The sequence below is a fragment of the Meles meles genome, chromosome 13, assembly GCF_922984935.1.
Source record: "Meles meles chromosome 13, mMelMel3.1 paternal haplotype, whole genome shotgun sequence".
In the NCBI taxonomy this organism is placed as follows: Eukaryota; Metazoa; Chordata; class Mammalia; order Carnivora; family Mustelidae; genus Meles; species Meles meles.
In genome coordinates this window covers 80498824-80516328 of record NC_060078.1, presented here as the reverse complement: position 1 = coordinate 80516328, position 17505 = coordinate 80498824, and the positions used below count along the sequence as shown (strand labels likewise).

Genomic DNA, 17505 nt, shown 5'->3' with positions numbered 1-17505 from the left:
GGCCACGCCGGATCTTTGAACTGACCTTTACCTCATCCCGTCAGGACAGGACAAACCCGCCTGGTGCAATTACTGTGCGTCACACGAACTGGTCCCCTGCAAATCACCTCGGACCTCACACAGCTGCTGGCTGTCGGCATCTGCCAGGGGCGCTCACCCGAAAATAATGGAAACCCTCTCATTACGGCTCCGTGGCAGGTAGAGCGCTGGGGCGATTACTGGACATCCTGACCGACCTTGGCACAGCTCCACAGCCTGCTGCCCTCTCCGGCTCGCCAGAGGGGCTAGGAGGGGAGGCCACCAGGGGGCAAGAAGGCTGCCCCGGACCAGGCCCTCCCAACCAGGCCCATCGTCCCTCCTCACTCCATTCCCCACCCCACCCTACTCCCCCACCAGCTCTTGGGAAGCTGTCACCTTCGTGTGACCTACAGGGGCTCAAGTCACCCAGAGACTGCTGTACGCTCCTCTACAACCCAATCTCTGTCATCTTTCAAGGACCGGGTTATGTTTCCCCTCCTCCAGGAAGCCCCCCCAGGGCCCCCATCCCCGGTCTGCCCAGGCAGAGCCCATCTTCACCTCGGCTTTCACCGCCCTGGGAGTGTGGCAATGCCCTTCTATGGGAATTCCCTAACTAAGCTGAATTCCAGATCTGATGGGCCCACGCATCACAAAGCAACAACACTGCCCTTGCATCCAGAGAACTTCAGGAAGAAACCCCATGCTCGAAGCTAATCCTGTCCATGGGCAATATCGCCTCCCTACTGCGTCTAATTCGTCCAGTGCAAGGTTTCTAGAGGATTCCAGAGGAGAAAGCTAAGGGAGCCAGATGCATCCAGACGGGTGAACGAGAGGCTGAGCCTACGCACAAGGTGCTGGAGCGAGTCACTCCTTCGCGCAGGCTACGGACCGGCTGGGACAGCCACGTCCGAAGATGCTCTGCTCCAGGCAGCAGGCCAGGGGGCCGGGGGGGACAAGGAGGCACTTCGAAGTCTGATGACTGTGGACGGGGTACCAGCTCTGCCACCTAACAGCTCTGGGACCTTCAGCGAGCGCTCCCTTCTCGCTGTGCCTCAGTCTCCTCATCTGTAAAATGGGGATGATCACAGCACCTGTCCTGTCTCATTCTGTGAGGCTCCAGCGAGACCCGCAATGTGCCTGCGTGGGCCTGGCACACCGTGAGGGCTCACTCCATGCCAGCCGAGAACATCCACCAGGACACAGGAGAAACACAGCGGGAGGAGCGGGGAAGTAAAGGGTGAGGAGAGGGAGTCCCCCCATTCCTGTCTCAGCCTGCTCTGCCCCTGGTGCCACAACTCAAGATGTTCCCTGGCGGAGCAGGGGTCCCTTTGACTACTATAAGGGGAAAAGCAGCAGATAAATGAAAGGACATTCATGACACCTCAGCGGGCTGTCGTGAACCGGAACGCGGGCGGCAGCGCCTGGCCAAGGCCCTTGGCGAGCATCAGTCTCAGCCACCCTAACGGCACCCAGACGCAACCCCGGACGTGACCCTCAGCCGGGCTGTGTGGCTATGCCAGCCACCGTCTCTCCTGGAAAGCCACCGAGCTTGAAAACGCAACTCTGATAGAGGGCGTAGCAGATACTAAACTGATAAGAACAGATACTACACTTGATCTTAGCCGAAAAGCCAAGAAGCAATTAAGAAGTGAATCCTGCCAAATACTTATTTGCTCTAAGGACCCCATTTTTTTAGAAATAGAGGGTCAAACAGGAGCCCACGAGCGGAGCAGGCGCATACCAACAGGCGCCCTATTGACTCAGGGAGGGACCCAGCCGAGGTCCCCGCAGCCCGGTGACAGGCATCAGCTGGGGTCAGGGAGCCACCCTGCGGCTGGAGCAGCAGCAGAAGGGATCTTGCTCCCATGAGAACAGGGTCCGGCTCCCCAGCTGGGGTCCTGCACTTGCAACTGCGAATGCCAGGCATCCAAAGGTCAGACTCCTGGGGTCCCAGAGTCCTGGCCATGATAGGGGGTAACCCCAGTGCCTGGTCTTCTGCTCTCTCCAGGACTGGGCATGCCATGAGCCGTCCCACATGCTGGTGTCACCATCAGACCAGGAACGCCAAGGAGCACCAGTAACAGCTTCTGCCAGTAGCTCGAGCTGGGCCCACCGCACCTCCCCCTTCCCTCCACTAACCCAGCAGAGCTTTCTGCTGGGCTGACAGCCCGCTGCTCCCCCACCTCAGGGTCCCTCCCCGTTCTCCATCTGACATTCTGTGGGCAGCAATGCACATCACTGTGTCTTCAGAGCCCAGGCAAGACACAGAGTCCGAAGTCTGGAGAGAAAGGAGAGAAGGAACAAGGGACAAGGTGACGAACATGCTCAGGCCCTGGCTGGGCCTCTCAGTCGGACCAGCTGGCCAGTGACCTCAGGGAATAGGGACGAGGTCAGATAGGCACTGGGCAGGCTCCAAAGCCAGGACCCTTAAGAAACACGAGGTACTTCCTCCCGGTGCCTGTGACGGCCTCACCTACCATCCAGCATGTTCTCTCTCACCTGCCTGAGTCTCAGAGCTCAGAGCTAAGGGGAAGGAATGCTGAGTCCACAGACATCGGTGTGCTATTTATTAATAAACGCAACTTAAAATCAAGTGCAGGGAATCTAGAAACCAGAGGAGAGGTCCAACAGGATTCCACCAACGGCTCATTTCACAGTGGGCGACTCGGGTGCAGAGGGATGCAAGGTGCCTGAGGGCGTGTGTTGAGGTGCTGTGGGTTCTTCGGACCACTCTCCAGCCCTGAAGAGCCAGTCACCAGCCATCACAGGCTGGTCTGGGCGAGGAGCAGCAGGGGACAGAGGCCAGGCACAGCCAGGGCGAGGGGACAGGAGGGGGCAGCCTGACTCAGAAAGCGACACGCCTACCGTACCTCCACCACCTCTGATTGTGTGGCTGAGGCTTCTGACCTGACTCTCCGACCTCGGTTTGCAAATCTGTAAAACGGGACACTAGCAGCAGGACAGGGCTGTTGCAAAGGTGATACTTACGAACCATATCAGAAGCACCCAGCATGCTGCAAGGACTCAGAAAATGCCAGTGTAGACTAACGGTACCAACCACAAAATTTATGTGTCTGGCAAGCCGGGGCTGGGGACATCTGGGCCTTGGAGGCAGGCCGTCTGACAGGAAGTCACATGCCCCATGAACTGGGGCCCGGAGGTGGGGAGCCCAGAGAGCACCACTAAGAAAAGAGAGCAACATTCAATCCAGCGAAGGGAGGCTGGGGCAAACATCCTGGGGCACCCGGGACAAAGGGAACCCAACAATAGCCGCGACAGCTCCCAGGGCCTCCCCCAGTCGCCCAGGGCACTACCCACAGGCTCACAGTGACTTCTCAAGACAATCTGGGAGACGGGTCTCTGTCCGCATTTATAGATGAGGACCTAGGGTTCAGAGGGGCTGGGTGCCTCACCCAGGACCAGAGCACAGAAGAGAACCCTCTATTACGAACCGGCCTCATGAAAACGTATACAAACGGGAGCAATACAACCTGGGCACCGCTGAGTGATCTGGGTGGAATCAGCACCAAGTTCGACAACAGAAAGACTTTTTGTATTTGCAAAAGAACCACCTCTTCCCCATCATCTGACCGTTCAAGCCACAGAAATTAGCTCCCAGAGGCAGCATAAATAAAATGGTGGTTTAAGAGAAAATATCCTGGGGCGCCTGGGTGGCTCAGTGGGTTAAGCCGCTGCCTTCGGCTCAGGTCATGATCTCAGGTCCTGGGATCGAGTCCCACATTGGGCTCTCTGCTCGGCAGGGAGCCTGCTTCCCTCTCTCTCTCTCTCTGCCTGCCTCTCTATCTACCTGTGATCTCTCTCTGTCAAATAAATAAATAAAAAATCTTAAAAAAAAAAAAAAAAGAGAAAATATCCTACTTGACTTATCCCGGTGATGCACACGGGAAACTGAGGCACAAAAAGGCTATGAAACCTGCCCAAGGTTCCATCACAATCACGGGACAGAGTTGGGACTCAAAATCCAGGCCCTCGCCTACAAGAGCCGACACCTCCGTTCCTTTAGGTGACAGGCAGGAAGTGGCACCCGCTGGGGAGCACTCCGGCCCCCACTCTCCCTCTCAGTGAGGCACCCTCAAGCCGGGCTCTCTGAGTCTCTGTTTCCTCCTCTACACATCCTGTCGGCCCCAGGGTCACGGGAAATTGCCCTTCACACCACTACAGGCAGGGCTGAGGCTGGGTTTGCCAATGTGGCTTCTCCGTACATCCTTGGGGCGCTAGGGGCAACACGGGGCGGGGGGCGGTGTTCACGACTCCTTTTGTAGGCCTCCTGAGTAACCCAAGCCACAATGCCCTCCTAATCTCAGGGGCTTCCTACCAGAGGCAGCACTGTTGGGGTAAACCATTAACTCTGTTCCAGAACCACCAGCCGGGCGGCCCTGGATTTCCATATGGTGACCCTGACCACCTGGGCTGAGATGGGACCCCGAGAAACAGCTCTTGTCCCGTGCGGCCTCACGCCCCCATCCAACATGCCTCAGTTTCCCTCCGTGTGGGTCAGGTGCACGACTCTACTGCTCTCCCTCCGATCTGTGCGGATCGTCGGGCCTCCTTTATCTATCTGGACAAAAATGGCATTTCATACACATTATTCTAGAACATCTTTTACTGACCACATACAACATTTACGTGACATAAACTAATGTCAACATCAAACAGCGGCAGAATCATGGTCTGGGTGAACTGCAATCTATTTCCTCCATTTGTCCTGATAGACGTGCCCCTTGTTTCCCAGCCACTCCCACAGAGGCATGAACAGACGAACTGGGGCGCTTTCGGGGCGCCTGCCTGGCTCAGTCAGTTATGTGTCTGACTTGGGCTCAGGTCATGGTCCCAAGGTCGTGGGATCAAGACCCACACCAGGTGTGCTGCTCCGTGGGGAACTTGCTTCTCCTTCTCCCTCTGCTCCTCCCCCTGCTTGTCCTCTCTCTCTCACACATAAATAAATAAAATCTTTAAAAAATAAACTGGGGCACCTGGGTGGCGCCTGAGTCAATTAAGCCTCTGCCTTGGGCTCAGGTCATGATCCCCGTCCCTGCTCAGCGGGGAGTCTGCTCCCCGTCCTCCCTGCCACTCCCTTCCTTTGCTTGCTCTCCCTCTCCTGCTTGCTTTCTGTGTCAAATAAATAAATAAAATCTTTGAAATGAATAAATAAAATAAAATCAACTGTTGGGCTGTCCATTGGCCCTGACTTGAATATTGTTATTCATCAAAATACTTCGATCATTTTCACTGCGGCTTCATCATCAACTATAGATTTGAAGAGAGAAAATATACATTTGTCAAACACTGTTCTCTTATTTATTTTTTTTAATGGCGGGGGGTGCAGGGGGGAAGTTCCTACCGCGGATTTCTTTGGGGAATAAATGCTCTGAGGCTACGGAAGATTGGGAAGTTCTGGCTCGGGATCTGCAGGGACTCAGCCCCCAGTGACCTGCGAGCACCAGGGCGGAGGAGGCAGGGGTGTGTGTGTGGAGCAGGGGCCGAGGGGGATGCCATGTCAGGAAAGGGAGGCACAGGGCCTTCCAGTCCTCCGTGATTTGGGGGGAATGGAGACGAAGGGGTGTGGTTGTTCCCACCCCGTCACCCTGGGGGACTGCGTGGGCCAGGCCTGGTGACAGAAGGGTCTGGACTCTACTCTGCACCTTCATGCCCTAGTCAGGACTGTTTACAAGGAGGAGTCCCCCCCACTCCCAAATGGCAGCAGGTACGTGGCAGAGTGATCCCGTCAAAACACACCTTGTCCCAGATCGGGGCTGAGTGAGGCAAGCCCCTGCCGGCCTTGACAAGCTCAAACAAGCAGCCGCGCCCCCCTCCAATATCCCCAAAGGGCCTCCTCTGGCAGGTGATGGGACGAGGCCCCACAGGTGAGGCCCCAGCTGTCCCTCGGTCCCTAGAAGCGCTCAGAATCGCCACTCCTAGGCCCAGATGCTCAGCCCCGGCAGCCCGGGATTGAGGCAGGGAGGGACGGAGGGATTGGTCCGGTCCTCAGGTCTGCAGGCTGGCGACTTCGGACAAGGTGCCCCCGGCCCCGTCCGTCGCCTCAAAAACCTGCTGGGAGGGGCCTCGGTGTCAACAGGGTCCCAGGGCTTCCAGGACACCCTGGGGCTTGAGAGGCCCCGCCTGGAAGGATGGGTTGTGGGTCTGGCGGCCCTGGGTGGGAATTGCTTTATGAAGTGGCCCTGGGCTCCGGCCTGCTCCCTTCCGCCGGCCACAAAAGGGCTGGGCCGAGCAGCTGTGCTTTAGTGGCCGGAGACAGGATGCAGTAAATGCCCACCTGCCTTTCGCATGCAGATGCCTCCGGGGCGCTCCTTTGTGCCGGCCAGCCCCGGGGCCAGCCCCTGCAGCCCCCGCTGGGCCCGGCCCTGCCTCTGAATGGCTCCCCTCGGAGAGCCCAAATGCCCAAGAATGGGCTCCAATAAAGGGCCCGTCGGGGAGCACCCCGGGCTGGTTACAGATGTCCCATTACCCACACCCGCCCACAAATCCTAGTGCGGTAAGAGAGCTGGGCAGCACTGTCACCAGCAGCCCCAGAAAGGAGCCGGCGTGGCCTCTGAGGCCTGGGCCTTTGGTTCCATCGGGGACACTGCTGGCCCCGATGACGTCTGCAGATCCCAGCGCACACCGCAGCGGACCCGCGAGGCTACACTCCCCACCCCAGCTCCCCGGCTTGCTGCCGGCAGGGTCTCCCCGCATCGGATATGGGCCTTCCCAGGCGCCCTTTACACTGATTCTCCCAACCGGACCCTCAGCTTCACGAGGGCTGGGACGTCCCTCTGCCTCCTTCCCAGCCGAGGGTCTTCTAAACCGTAAGGTTTAGAAGTGCTCGGTAAACACTTGCCGGGTGGGAGTGAATGAAGGAGCAAACGCCTGTACCAAGAGGCAGCAAGGTGCTGAGAGGGACACAGAGGCCTCGGAGTCACCGGAACCCCGGGGTTAACCTGGTTCAGCCACCTTTTCCACGTGGGCCAGTTGCCGAATCTCTGGGCCTCTGTCCCTTTGAAAAGGGGCCCGAAATCCCTACGTGGAGGGGGGGGGGGGGCGGACTGGGAAAGCAGCTGTGCAGTCAAGCACCCAGCTGGGACCCGACAGGCCTCCCGCAATCGCTGGTGACCGCTATGACTGTGGTCCACATGGTTCTGGAAAGCAGGGTTTACCCTCCGCGTGTGCTCCATGTCCCCAAACGGTGGGAACCTTTTAGAAAACCTGGGGACAAACATGTCACTGCAAAAAGTCTAGGAAGAAGAGCAGTCAGCCACCCCCTCGTGATTCCTCAAATGATGGTGCTGCTGGGAGCCTGTGGTGCTGGGGGGCTGCTGTGGGGTGACCGGTCCCCCAGAACCTCGTCTCCTCCCCATCGTGCTTGTCCCTCTGCAGCTGCTCTCACCCCGGGGACTTCCATTGAGCCCCTCGGACATCAAAGTGAGCCTCTCAAAGTGAGCCTCGCATATCAAGGAGGCCACCCAGTGCAGGGTGTAAAGAAACCTCTATGGTGGCTACAAACACTATAGAAAGCAGCCAAACACAGAGAGCACAGCGTCCTTCACCTTGGCAAGCCGGCCTGTTCCGTAAAAAGTTCCTGGGAGAGTCCACGCTTGGCTCAGGTGCTACAAAACAGGGACATGCGGCCTGTGTGAAACATTCTCATGGAAAACTCCAAAAGCAGGGGGAACCTTCCAGCACCACACTCACTATCACTGAGCGTCTGGGCCCTGGGCTTTGTGCCTGCCCACGGCCACCCACAAGGAAGGCTTGGGTGTGATCAGTGGGCCCCTGGAGGCCCAGCAGAAGAGCCCAAGAGGGAAGGATGTCCAGAGACCCAGAGCGCACCGGGGTGTGGGCGGGCCCAGGCTCGGAGGGCGCTTGGCCACAAAGAGGCTCATCAGTGAAAACCCTACCCGGGAGTCTTTGCAACTGGCAGCAACGGGATGAGGTGGGCAAGGCAGCGGACAAGGGGCCATCAAGCTCACTTGAGAAGGCCCTACCAGACCAGGAGGAGGCATGGGGACTTAGTCTTGTGGCCTGGGAGCCCCTGAGGTTTCAGAGGGATGAGGCCATTAGCTCTCCAGGCCCCTGGGCACCACGATGATAAAAATCTCCCAGGATAAGGAGCGCTATGTCCCCTCACCGAAAACAATCCCACGTGCTCTGGAGAAGGCAATCCCCCTCTCAGCCACAAAACTGTTTCTGATGTGTTTTAAGATTGATGTCACACAGCTGTTTGACTTCTAGGGTACAGCTGCTACCAGAGACACCCAGCTACTTAAATCAGCCTGAGTTACAGTAAATCAGAACAAAACCCTCCTGGGGATGGGTGGGAAGGTGCCAGTGCAGAACCCACAGAGGTGAACAGGCCGGGACCCCTCCTTACGGCCATGCCCTGTGATGGGCACACGCATTTGTTGGACACGGACAGGTCTGTGTCGGCGGGGGCTGCGTTACTCAGGATGGGCTGCAGGAAGCCGCTGACCTTTCTCAACACCAGCTCCTCCCACAAAGGACTCCAAGTATGGCTCGGGCACAGCTGGCAGTCAGGCAGACTTGGGTCCCCATGGTCCTTGGGCCATCCCAGCTGAGACCCTGGCAAGCCCCGAGCGGCAGTGGCTTCCCGTGGTAAAGGGGAGGCACAGCGCCCTCCACCCCAGACTGTCAGGGGGACCACACAAGACAGTGAGAGGCAAGCACGGATACTGAGCGCAGAACAGGCAGCCGAGAGGAGCCTCACCCGTCCAGAAATACAGGGAATATTGTCAACAATGCTGTGACAGTGTTGTTTGGTGACTGCCGGCGGCTCCGTTCATACTGTGCTGAGCTCCGAGTAATGTACAGAACTGCCGAACCAACAGGCTGTCCCCCGAAACTAATATAAGACTGTATGTGAATTCTGTCTCGATAAAAAATTCTAGAACTTAAAGAAATAAGTGTATGTACGTGTGCATACGGTGCTGTCCCGGGTCTATCCTGCACCTAGCACTGGGCCAAGAACTTGACATGCGTACATCACGAACCCCCAGAGCACCTGCCCTGCACCCCCTTCCTTACCCTCTCCATCCTTTCGGGTGCTCTGGTTCGACACTGGGAGCCGTTCTTTACCTCCTCTTCTCCCGGACCCCACAACACTCCCTCATCGGCAGGCCCTCTCGGCCCTACTTCCAAAACATCTCTTTCATTCACTCCCTTCCCGCCACCTCCCTGGTCCTTACCCCACCATCTCTTTCTGGACCATACAGTGGTCTCCTAACTGCTTCCCCTGCTTTCTCTCCTGACGAGAGCTTCTGGACATTCCCCACTTTGCAACTAGAGCGATCTTAAAATACTTGTAAATTGGGGGTTGGGGGGTGGTACCTTTTTTCCGGCTTTACTGACATATAATGGACAGAGTACTTGCCATTCAAAATCTCAAATGGGAGATAAACTCACACGGCTCAAAAAACATTAAAAAAAGTTAACACACAAAGCCGTACGGTGCAGAAGCAACCACCCAGCGTTCCCCAGTTGTCTGTCCCCAGCTCTTCAAACAGCGAACTCTTCCCCCAGCCTCCTTAAGCAAACACAGCAGCAGGAACACTGCATTTCTGCCTTTTCCACCTGAAAGACAGCCACCACACAGCCACAGCCGGTTCTGTGTTTTGCTGTCTTCCCTGACAACGCGTCTATGTGACAGGCACACTCGTTCCCTTCATGCTGCATGGTACTCCCTTGCATGGATGGATGGACCATGATCCTCCCCTATGAGTGGGTATCTGAGCTCTTTCCAGTGTTTTCCTATTTCAAAACTTACTTTCACGAATGACCTTGCACTGAGGTCCTTTCTCATGCACGAGGCAAGGCAATTTCCAGAAGTGGGACTGGTGAGAGAGAACGCCCAACGGATCTTCCACAAGCAACGCAGGACAGGGTCTGTTTCCACAAACACTCACCCAGAGAATGTATGCTCAAAGTTGTGCTTTTTTTTTTTAAAAAAGATTTATTTATTTGACAGACAGAGACACAGCGAGAGAGGGAACATGAGCAGGGGGAGTGGGAGAGGGAGAAGCAGGCTTCCCGCTGAGCAGGGAGTCTGATGAGGGACTTGACCCCAGGATCCTGGGATCAACACCTGAGAAGGCAGATGCTTAATGACTGAGCCACCCAGGCACCCCTCAAAGTTGTGCATTTTTGCCAGTTTTCTCATACTGATGAAAAACGGCACCTTGGCACAGTTTCAATTTGCATTTCTCTTATCTAAGTAAGGCTGGGCATCTTTCCTATGCTTAGGGGTCATTTGTTTTTTCTTCCTTGTGAACTGTTTATATCTTTTGTGCATTTTTTATTAGGCTGTTGATTTTTTTTTTCCTGTTGATTTCTAGATTCGGGGGCATAATTATAAAGGTCCTCGACTCCAAGATTTCAAAGGAAATCTCTGTCTTCATTTGGTACTTACACAGTCTCACCTTTTACATTTCAAGTTCTTTAAAACATAAATCGGATCACATGACACTCCCGCCTGAAATTTTCAGTGACTTCCCACGGCACTTGGGATAAAATCCAGGCACCTCTCTGTGACAGGTCCCTGCTATAGCCATGCGCCCTCTCTTTGGTTCCCTGAACATGAATGTGCCAAGCTCTCTTCTGCCGCTAGGCCTTTGCAGCTGCTGTTCCCTCTAGCCGGAATGCACTTCCTCCGCCCCTCGCCCAGACGGCCCTTCCTACCCTCTGGTTGGGTCCAATGCCCTCTCCTCAAAGATGTCTAACCTCCCCTCTATCCCTTTTTTAGTCAATCTAACGTTCACTTTTCTGCATCCAAGTTTACTGTCCATTTCCCTTACAGACATGAGCCCCATGAAGACTTGTCTGCCTCAGTCATGGCCCTGAAACTGTCGCCTCGTGCTTCCCCATACTAGGTACACGTAACCCCAAAACACAGCCAATGCCCTCTGCATTCCCATAATGTTCTTGGTTTCATAAGATGCCAACGCATATATGTACTGATATGATGCAATTCTAGTTGGCAATAAAAATGAATGAACTAACAAAACGAAAAGATGCCAACACATAATGTTCTTGTTTATGATAGAGTTCATCTGAAGACTTAGGGTAAATAGGAACTAAGGCAAAGGGTAGAACTTAAACCTGGACTTCAGGAAATGAGGCTCCTGGGGCTTCAGGAGTCTCCTAGGACTGGGCCGCCCTTCACATGCTCTCCTTGTGGCCATGTCCCCCTTTTCTGAGTTCCTGGTCTCTCAAACACCTCCAACTTTGCTACCCGGGACGGTGAAGTGGGACACAGGGGCAGAAGAAAATCATTAAAATTCCTCACCTACTGACAAGCCCTTGAAACAGAGTGGCTCTCCCCTGGGGACTCAACTGCCTTGAGGTTTTGCTAAGGACAATCCTAGCCTGACCCACCCCCTACTCCAACAGGTCCAACCAGGGTCCTGTAAGTCTATTTTAGGAAACTTTATCTCTAAACCTCCAAGATAGTGTCGGCAATCATTCACAAGCATATGGCCCACCGATATACATCTAAAGGGTCTCTTGAGAAGGTTTTATTACTGGTAATGAATAACCTTTCTCCCAACAATAGCTAGCCCCTCAAAGTCCTGGAGACCTTGCTTCCAAAAATTCCTTGGCGACTTACATCATCCCTAATCCCCTTTGTCCTCACCCACCACCTACCGAGTCCCTACTCCACTGTGCCCGGGATACTTGGGCCCAAACTTAAGCTTGTCAAATAAACCCCGTGTGATTGCATCGGTGTTGGCTCCTTGGTGGTGTCTCAGACGTGAAAACTCGGGCATAACAGACAGTTTGGCTCCTGTACAGTCCAGTGGGGTGGGCTCCCTGAGAAGGACCAAGAGGCTCACTGGCCAGCTACAGGTAGGTAAACTGAATCCTAGTGAGTTCAGGCCACTAACCCAGAGTCCTCCCCCTAGTGAGTCTAGGAAGCCAAGTCCTGGGCAATTAGCCCTTCCTGGCTACCCATCAAAATCATGGCAGCACTGGCCTGTCGTGCCAATGGCAATTACAAAGCGGAGAGAACAATGGTGCCAACCGTGGTCCTTGCGTGGTCCTCTGTGCACAAGATTTGGTGGGCAAGATGCCCCCCTCCTCCCCTCCCCCCCAACAAATGATGCCAGCACATACATTAAGTTTTCTGGTAACTACATTACAAAAGTAAAAAACAGGTGGAATCTAATATATCTTATTTAACCTAATCAAATTATTATCACTTCAACATGTAATCCCTATAAAGCAAGCTCTTTCCGTTTTTGTCACTAAGTCTTCCAAACACGTGTGGACGGTGCCCTTACAGCACATTGCAATTCCGCCCAGCCCTATCCCAAGCGCTCAGCCGCCGCAGGAACTCAGGGGCTGCGGGGTCGGACAGGGAAGTTGGGGGTTGGGGCGGTGGGGTCCAGCCGGGGCGGGGGGGGGGGGGGCGGTCCCAGGGCGAGGGGCGGGTCCAGAGCTGCAGCCCCGCCCCCGGCAGCGGCCAGAAACCGCCGGTGGGACCCGGCTGAACGCCGAGCCTCGCGCCCACCGCGGGCCGGCTGGACGCACTCACCTCGCTACAGCCTCCACGGAGCCAGGGATCGGCACGCCGCCGTCCTCACTGCCATCGAACAGCACGCCCGAGATGTCGAGCAGCACCCCGCGCACGCCTGCCAGCCGCTTGCCCCACGAGGCCATCGCGTTCTGCCGGGCAACTCAGGCTCCGCGCGTCCCAGCCCCAGGCGGGGAACTGCGGCCGGGCTCGCCGCGCAGGGGCGCCTGGGAAGTGTAGTCCTGGGCTGTGGAGTCCGGCGGGGCGGGGCCAGCGGGGCGGGCCGGGTGCAAACCCGGATCCTAGGGGCGCAAAACCGGGATCCCCGGGTGCCGCCTCTCCGTTCCCGGGTCACACGCCCCCGAAATGGGAGCCATCTCCCCAGGAGAGCTCAGTGGACGAATTGTTACAATCCATTTAATGTTACCTCATTTTTGCAATAAATAGAAATTGATAGGAGAAGGGATTTTCTTGACTGCCCCTCTGGCCTTCCCCAGTGTTGAAACTTGAGGGGCCCCTGGGTGGCTCAGTCAGTTAGGCATCTGCATTTGGCTCAGGTCATGACCCTGGGGTCCTGGGTTGGAGCCCCTCCTGGGGGCTTCCTGCTCAGCGGGGGCCTGTTTGTGTCTCTCCCTCTGCCCCTCCCCATGTACACTTGTGCTCCTGCTCACTAGCTCTCTCTCTCAAATAATAAATAAATAAGAATCTTTAAATTAAAAAAAGAAAGAAAGACATTTAAAAAAATCAGATTCCTCCAAGCCTGACAGCTTTAAGGCATCAAAACAAGACCATATTAGAATGGCCATTTTAGGGGTGCCTGAGTGGCTCAGTGGGTTAAAGCCTCTGCCTTCCGCTTGGGTTGTGATCCCAGGGTTCTGGGATCGAGCCCCACATCGGGCTCTCTGCTCGGTGGGGAGCCTGCTTCCTCCTCTCTCTATCTCTGCCTACTTGTCTATCAAATAAATAAATAAAATCTTAAAAAAAAAAAAAAAGAATGGTCATTTTAGGGGCACCTGAGCGCTTCAGTGATTAAGCATCTCCCTTCAGCTCAGGTCATGATCCCAGCGTTCTGGGATCAAGCCCCACATCAGGCTCTCTGCTTGGTGGGAATCCTGCTTCTCCCTCTCCCTCTCCCCCTCCCCCTGCTTGTGTTCCCTCTCTCGCTGTATCTCTGTCAAATAAATAAAATCTTTTTTTTTAAATGGCCATGTTAGGTTCTTCAGCCACAGACAGGATATAGAATTCGTCAAAATCTTAGAATTTTAACTCAGTTCAATAAATTATGCATATTGTGTTGCTAAGTTTACTGGGGAACTATGTACTCTTGATTTTATAGGAGGGATGTAAAATGTAGTTCCTGCCCTTTGGGAATTTACAATCTGACTGAGGGAGAAAAGAATATTAGACCTTAAAAAAAAATTAGCCATGGGTCTTAGCTGCAAAAATAGAAACCACACCAACTAAAGGGTTATGTTTACACCAGGCAGTAAGAAGCTAACAGATGTCCATGGGAACTGGAGAACCAAGCTCAAGTACCATGCAGCTCTGAGAAATGCCCAATTGCATTGTTCCACTGGCGGTACTTGGCTCCCAAGTCACCAGGGACCTGACAGTACAGGCCCCCAAAAACCAAATCCACCCAGCACCGTGCCCCTGAAGGATTCTCTCCACCTGTGGCTACCACTTACCTTGCTTTCACTATGTCCAGCTTGGTGGAACCTAGTCCAAACTGCCAGGGACTCTGGGAAATCCAGTTTTTAGCCATCCAGATTCTGTGGTCGGGAGCTGAGTGAGGCGATCTGGATAATCTGCCATGAACGCCGTGCTCTGTACACACGTATTGAACTGTCTACTCTGTGGGCTCAGGGGTCTAGGAATGCAGAAAGTCTAGGGTGTGATCTTTGCCTTAAGTCAAGACTGCAGAAAACAAGACGTACACTTTGAAGACTGCTGACTGAATGTGTGCCAAGTGCTGATGAGCGACATAGACCTAGCCAAGAGGATGGGCTCTGTTAACCACAGAGGGCAGCAATGGTTCCTGAAATGGACCTTGAAGAATGACTGGCCTGCAGCTTCCAGCCAAGGAGGAGAAGCAAGGGTATTTCTGTCAGTGGTGGGGAGCCTACCCACGGTTCTCCCTCTTCTATTGGCCATGTATGACTTTGGGAAAATCACTTTCAATATCTAGGATTATGGTAGACAAAACAATGCTCCTAGGTGTCCACATCCTTCTCTCCGGAGCCCATGAATGTACTACCTTACCTGGTACAAGTAACTTTGCAAGTGGAATTAAGCTGAGGATCTTGACATGGGCAGTTATCCTAGATGATCCAAATAGTCTCAGTGTGATCATGAGAGTCCTTCTAGGGAAAGAGGAAGACAGGAGAGTCAGGGTCAGAGAAGGGGACATGACAACAGAAACAGAGCTGAGAGAGAAAGGGGGAGGGACGAAGAGAAAGAGATAGGAAGGGAGGGAAGAAGAGAAGAGAGAGATTCAAAAATGCTGCACATATCAAACACAAGAAAAAATGTTCATCCTCACTAGCCATCAGGGAGATTCAAATTAAAACCACATTGAGATACCACCTGACACCAGTTAGAATGGCCAAAATTAGCAAGACAGGAAACAACGTGTGTTGGAGAGGATGTGGAGAAAGGGGAACCCTCTTACACTGTTGGTGGGAATGCAAGTTAGTGCAGCCACTTTGGAGAACAGTGTGGAGATTCCTCAAGAAATTAAAAATAGAGCTTCCCTAGGACCCTGCAATTGCACTGCTGGGTATTTACCCCAAAGATACAGATGTAGTGAAAAGAAGGGCCATCTGTACCCCAATGTGTATAGCAGCAATGGCCACGGGCGCCAAACTGTGGAAAGAACCAAGATGCCCTTCAACGGACGAATGGATAAGGAAGATGTGGTCCATATACACGATGGAGTATTATGCCTCCATCAGAAAGGATGAATACCCAACTTTTGTAGCAACATGGACGGGACTGGAAGAGATTATGCTGAGTGAAATAAGTCAAGCAGAGAGAGTCAAGTATCATATGGTTTCACTTATTTGTGGAGCATAACAAAGAACATGGAGGACATGGGGAGATGGAGAGGGGAAGGGAGTTGAGGGAAATTGGAAGGGGAGGTGAACCATGAGAGACTATGGACTCTGAAAAACAACCTGAGGGTCTAGAAGGGGCGGGAGGTGGGAGGTTGGGGGAACAAGGTGGTGGGTATTAGTGAGGGCACGTGTTGCATGGAGCACTGGGTGTGGTGCAAAAACATTGAACACTGTTATGCTGAAAAGAAATTTTAAAAAAATGCTGCACAGCTGGCCTTGAACTTGAAGGGGGCTGTGAGCCAAGAAATGCAAGCAGCCTTTAGAAGCTGGAAAAGGAAAAGAAATGGATTCTCCTCCAAAGCCTCCAGAAGGAATTCAGCCCCCGACACCTTGATTTTAGGGTTTCTTGCCTCCAGAACTGTAAGATAATAAAGTTGTGTTGCTTTAAACTGCTACATTTGTGGCAATTTGTTACAGTAGCAATAGGAAGTGAATCCAGGGACTCAGGTTCTTCATCTGAAGAATGACATTGGTCCAAGGTGAAACATGGTATTGTGAGCCATTAACGGACTTGGACTTAGCCCAAAAGTCCATGACCTTTGCTTGGATATAACAGGTGGAAGACATTACATAAATCAGAGTTGCATTTGGCTGCATGAATCAGAAACCCAACTATAGTTACTCGACAAACCTGAGATCAGGGAGTCAAGAGGGAGGCAGGCCTGCACAGGTAGCACAGCTTCCGGAGACATCAGGAAATAATTGAACTTCCATCTCCAGCTCTTGCGTCACTAACGTGAGGCCTTCACATTCATGACCTCCAGGCGCCTACCGCATCCCTAAAACATGTCCAGGTGCCTACCGCATCCCTAAAACATTGTGTCTGCATCTCGGGCAAGGAGAAGGGGAAGGAAAAGCACCAAGGACGCATGGCAGCTGAGTCTTGCCCTTACACCAGGAAAACCGAAGTGTCCCCCAAATCTTGATCCACTAGATTCTTGTTTATATCTTTGGGGCCAGAGCTAGTTCAGTTAACCCTCTCGTGTGCGGAGCTTCAGGCCCACTATATTTCCAATTATAAGTCTATAAATCATGTCTGAATTTCCACTTCAATGTGAATCCATTCAATCTTCTATTGGATTACAGACGTCGTATAATCCTTCTAGATTTGCTTGGCTAAGACTCTTTCATCACCAGTAACAGAAGCCCAATCTCACGCGGCTTCACTTTGCAGGGAGTGCTTTGGCTCCCGTAACCAGATAGTCCAGCAATTGATGGCTTCAGGCATGACTGGTTCCAAGGCTTGCATGGTGGTGTTCCAGAGCCTGGAATAGGTTCCTCCCCATGTGGAGAGTCCTCTCCATTTCTTGGCTCTGCCCTATCTGTGGGTTGACTTCCTTCTCTCTCCATGTGGTTGGGATTTCTCCAGGCAGCTGGGAGAGAGAGCTGTGTCAGGCCAACAGAGTCCCAGGTAAACCACATGGGGAGGAACCTATTCCTCAACTTGGTCTGACGCTTCCAGAAAGAACTCTGGCCCTCTTGTATCAGAGCCCCCAAATTCCTCATGTCTGTGTTCAGAGGGAGATGGTACTCTGACGATCCAGCCTGACCCAGATGCCCTACCAGAGCTGGTATTCACTGTCTTACCACACATGGAATTTGCGAGGGCCTCCCAGGAAAAAGCAGGGCACTATTACAAGAGCACTAAGGTCTAAAAGTTTGTGTCCTCAAAAATCTTCATATGCTGAAAGTGGGTGGCTCAGTTGGTTAAGCAACTGCCTTCAGCTCAGGTCGTGATCCTGGAGTTGTGGGATCGAGTCCCGCATCAGACTCCCTGCCCCGCAGTGAGTCTGTTTCTCCCTCTGACCTCTCCCCTCTCATATTCTC

At 53.6% G+C, this 17505-nt stretch overlaps 1 protein-coding gene and 1 pseudogene across 2 annotated transcripts in view; both read right to left on the bottom strand.

The window, feature by feature from the left end:
• The window catches only part of LOC123955614 (phospholysine phosphohistidine inorganic pyrophosphate phosphatase), a 119854-nt gene extending 107090 nt beyond the window's left edge, over positions 1–12764 (bottom strand). For both annotated transcript variants that reach the window (XM_046027835.1, XM_046027836.1), the window contains exon 1: positions 12584–12764. In XM_046027835.1, coding sequence (XP_045883791.1) covers positions 12584–12708 — 125 coding nt within the window. In that variant the 5' untranslated portion in view covers positions 12709–12764. The remainder of the gene's footprint in view (positions 1–12583) is intronic.
• Positions 1553–1660, bottom strand: LOC123955807 (annotated as a pseudogene).
• Positions 12765–17505: the final 4741 nt, after the last annotated feature.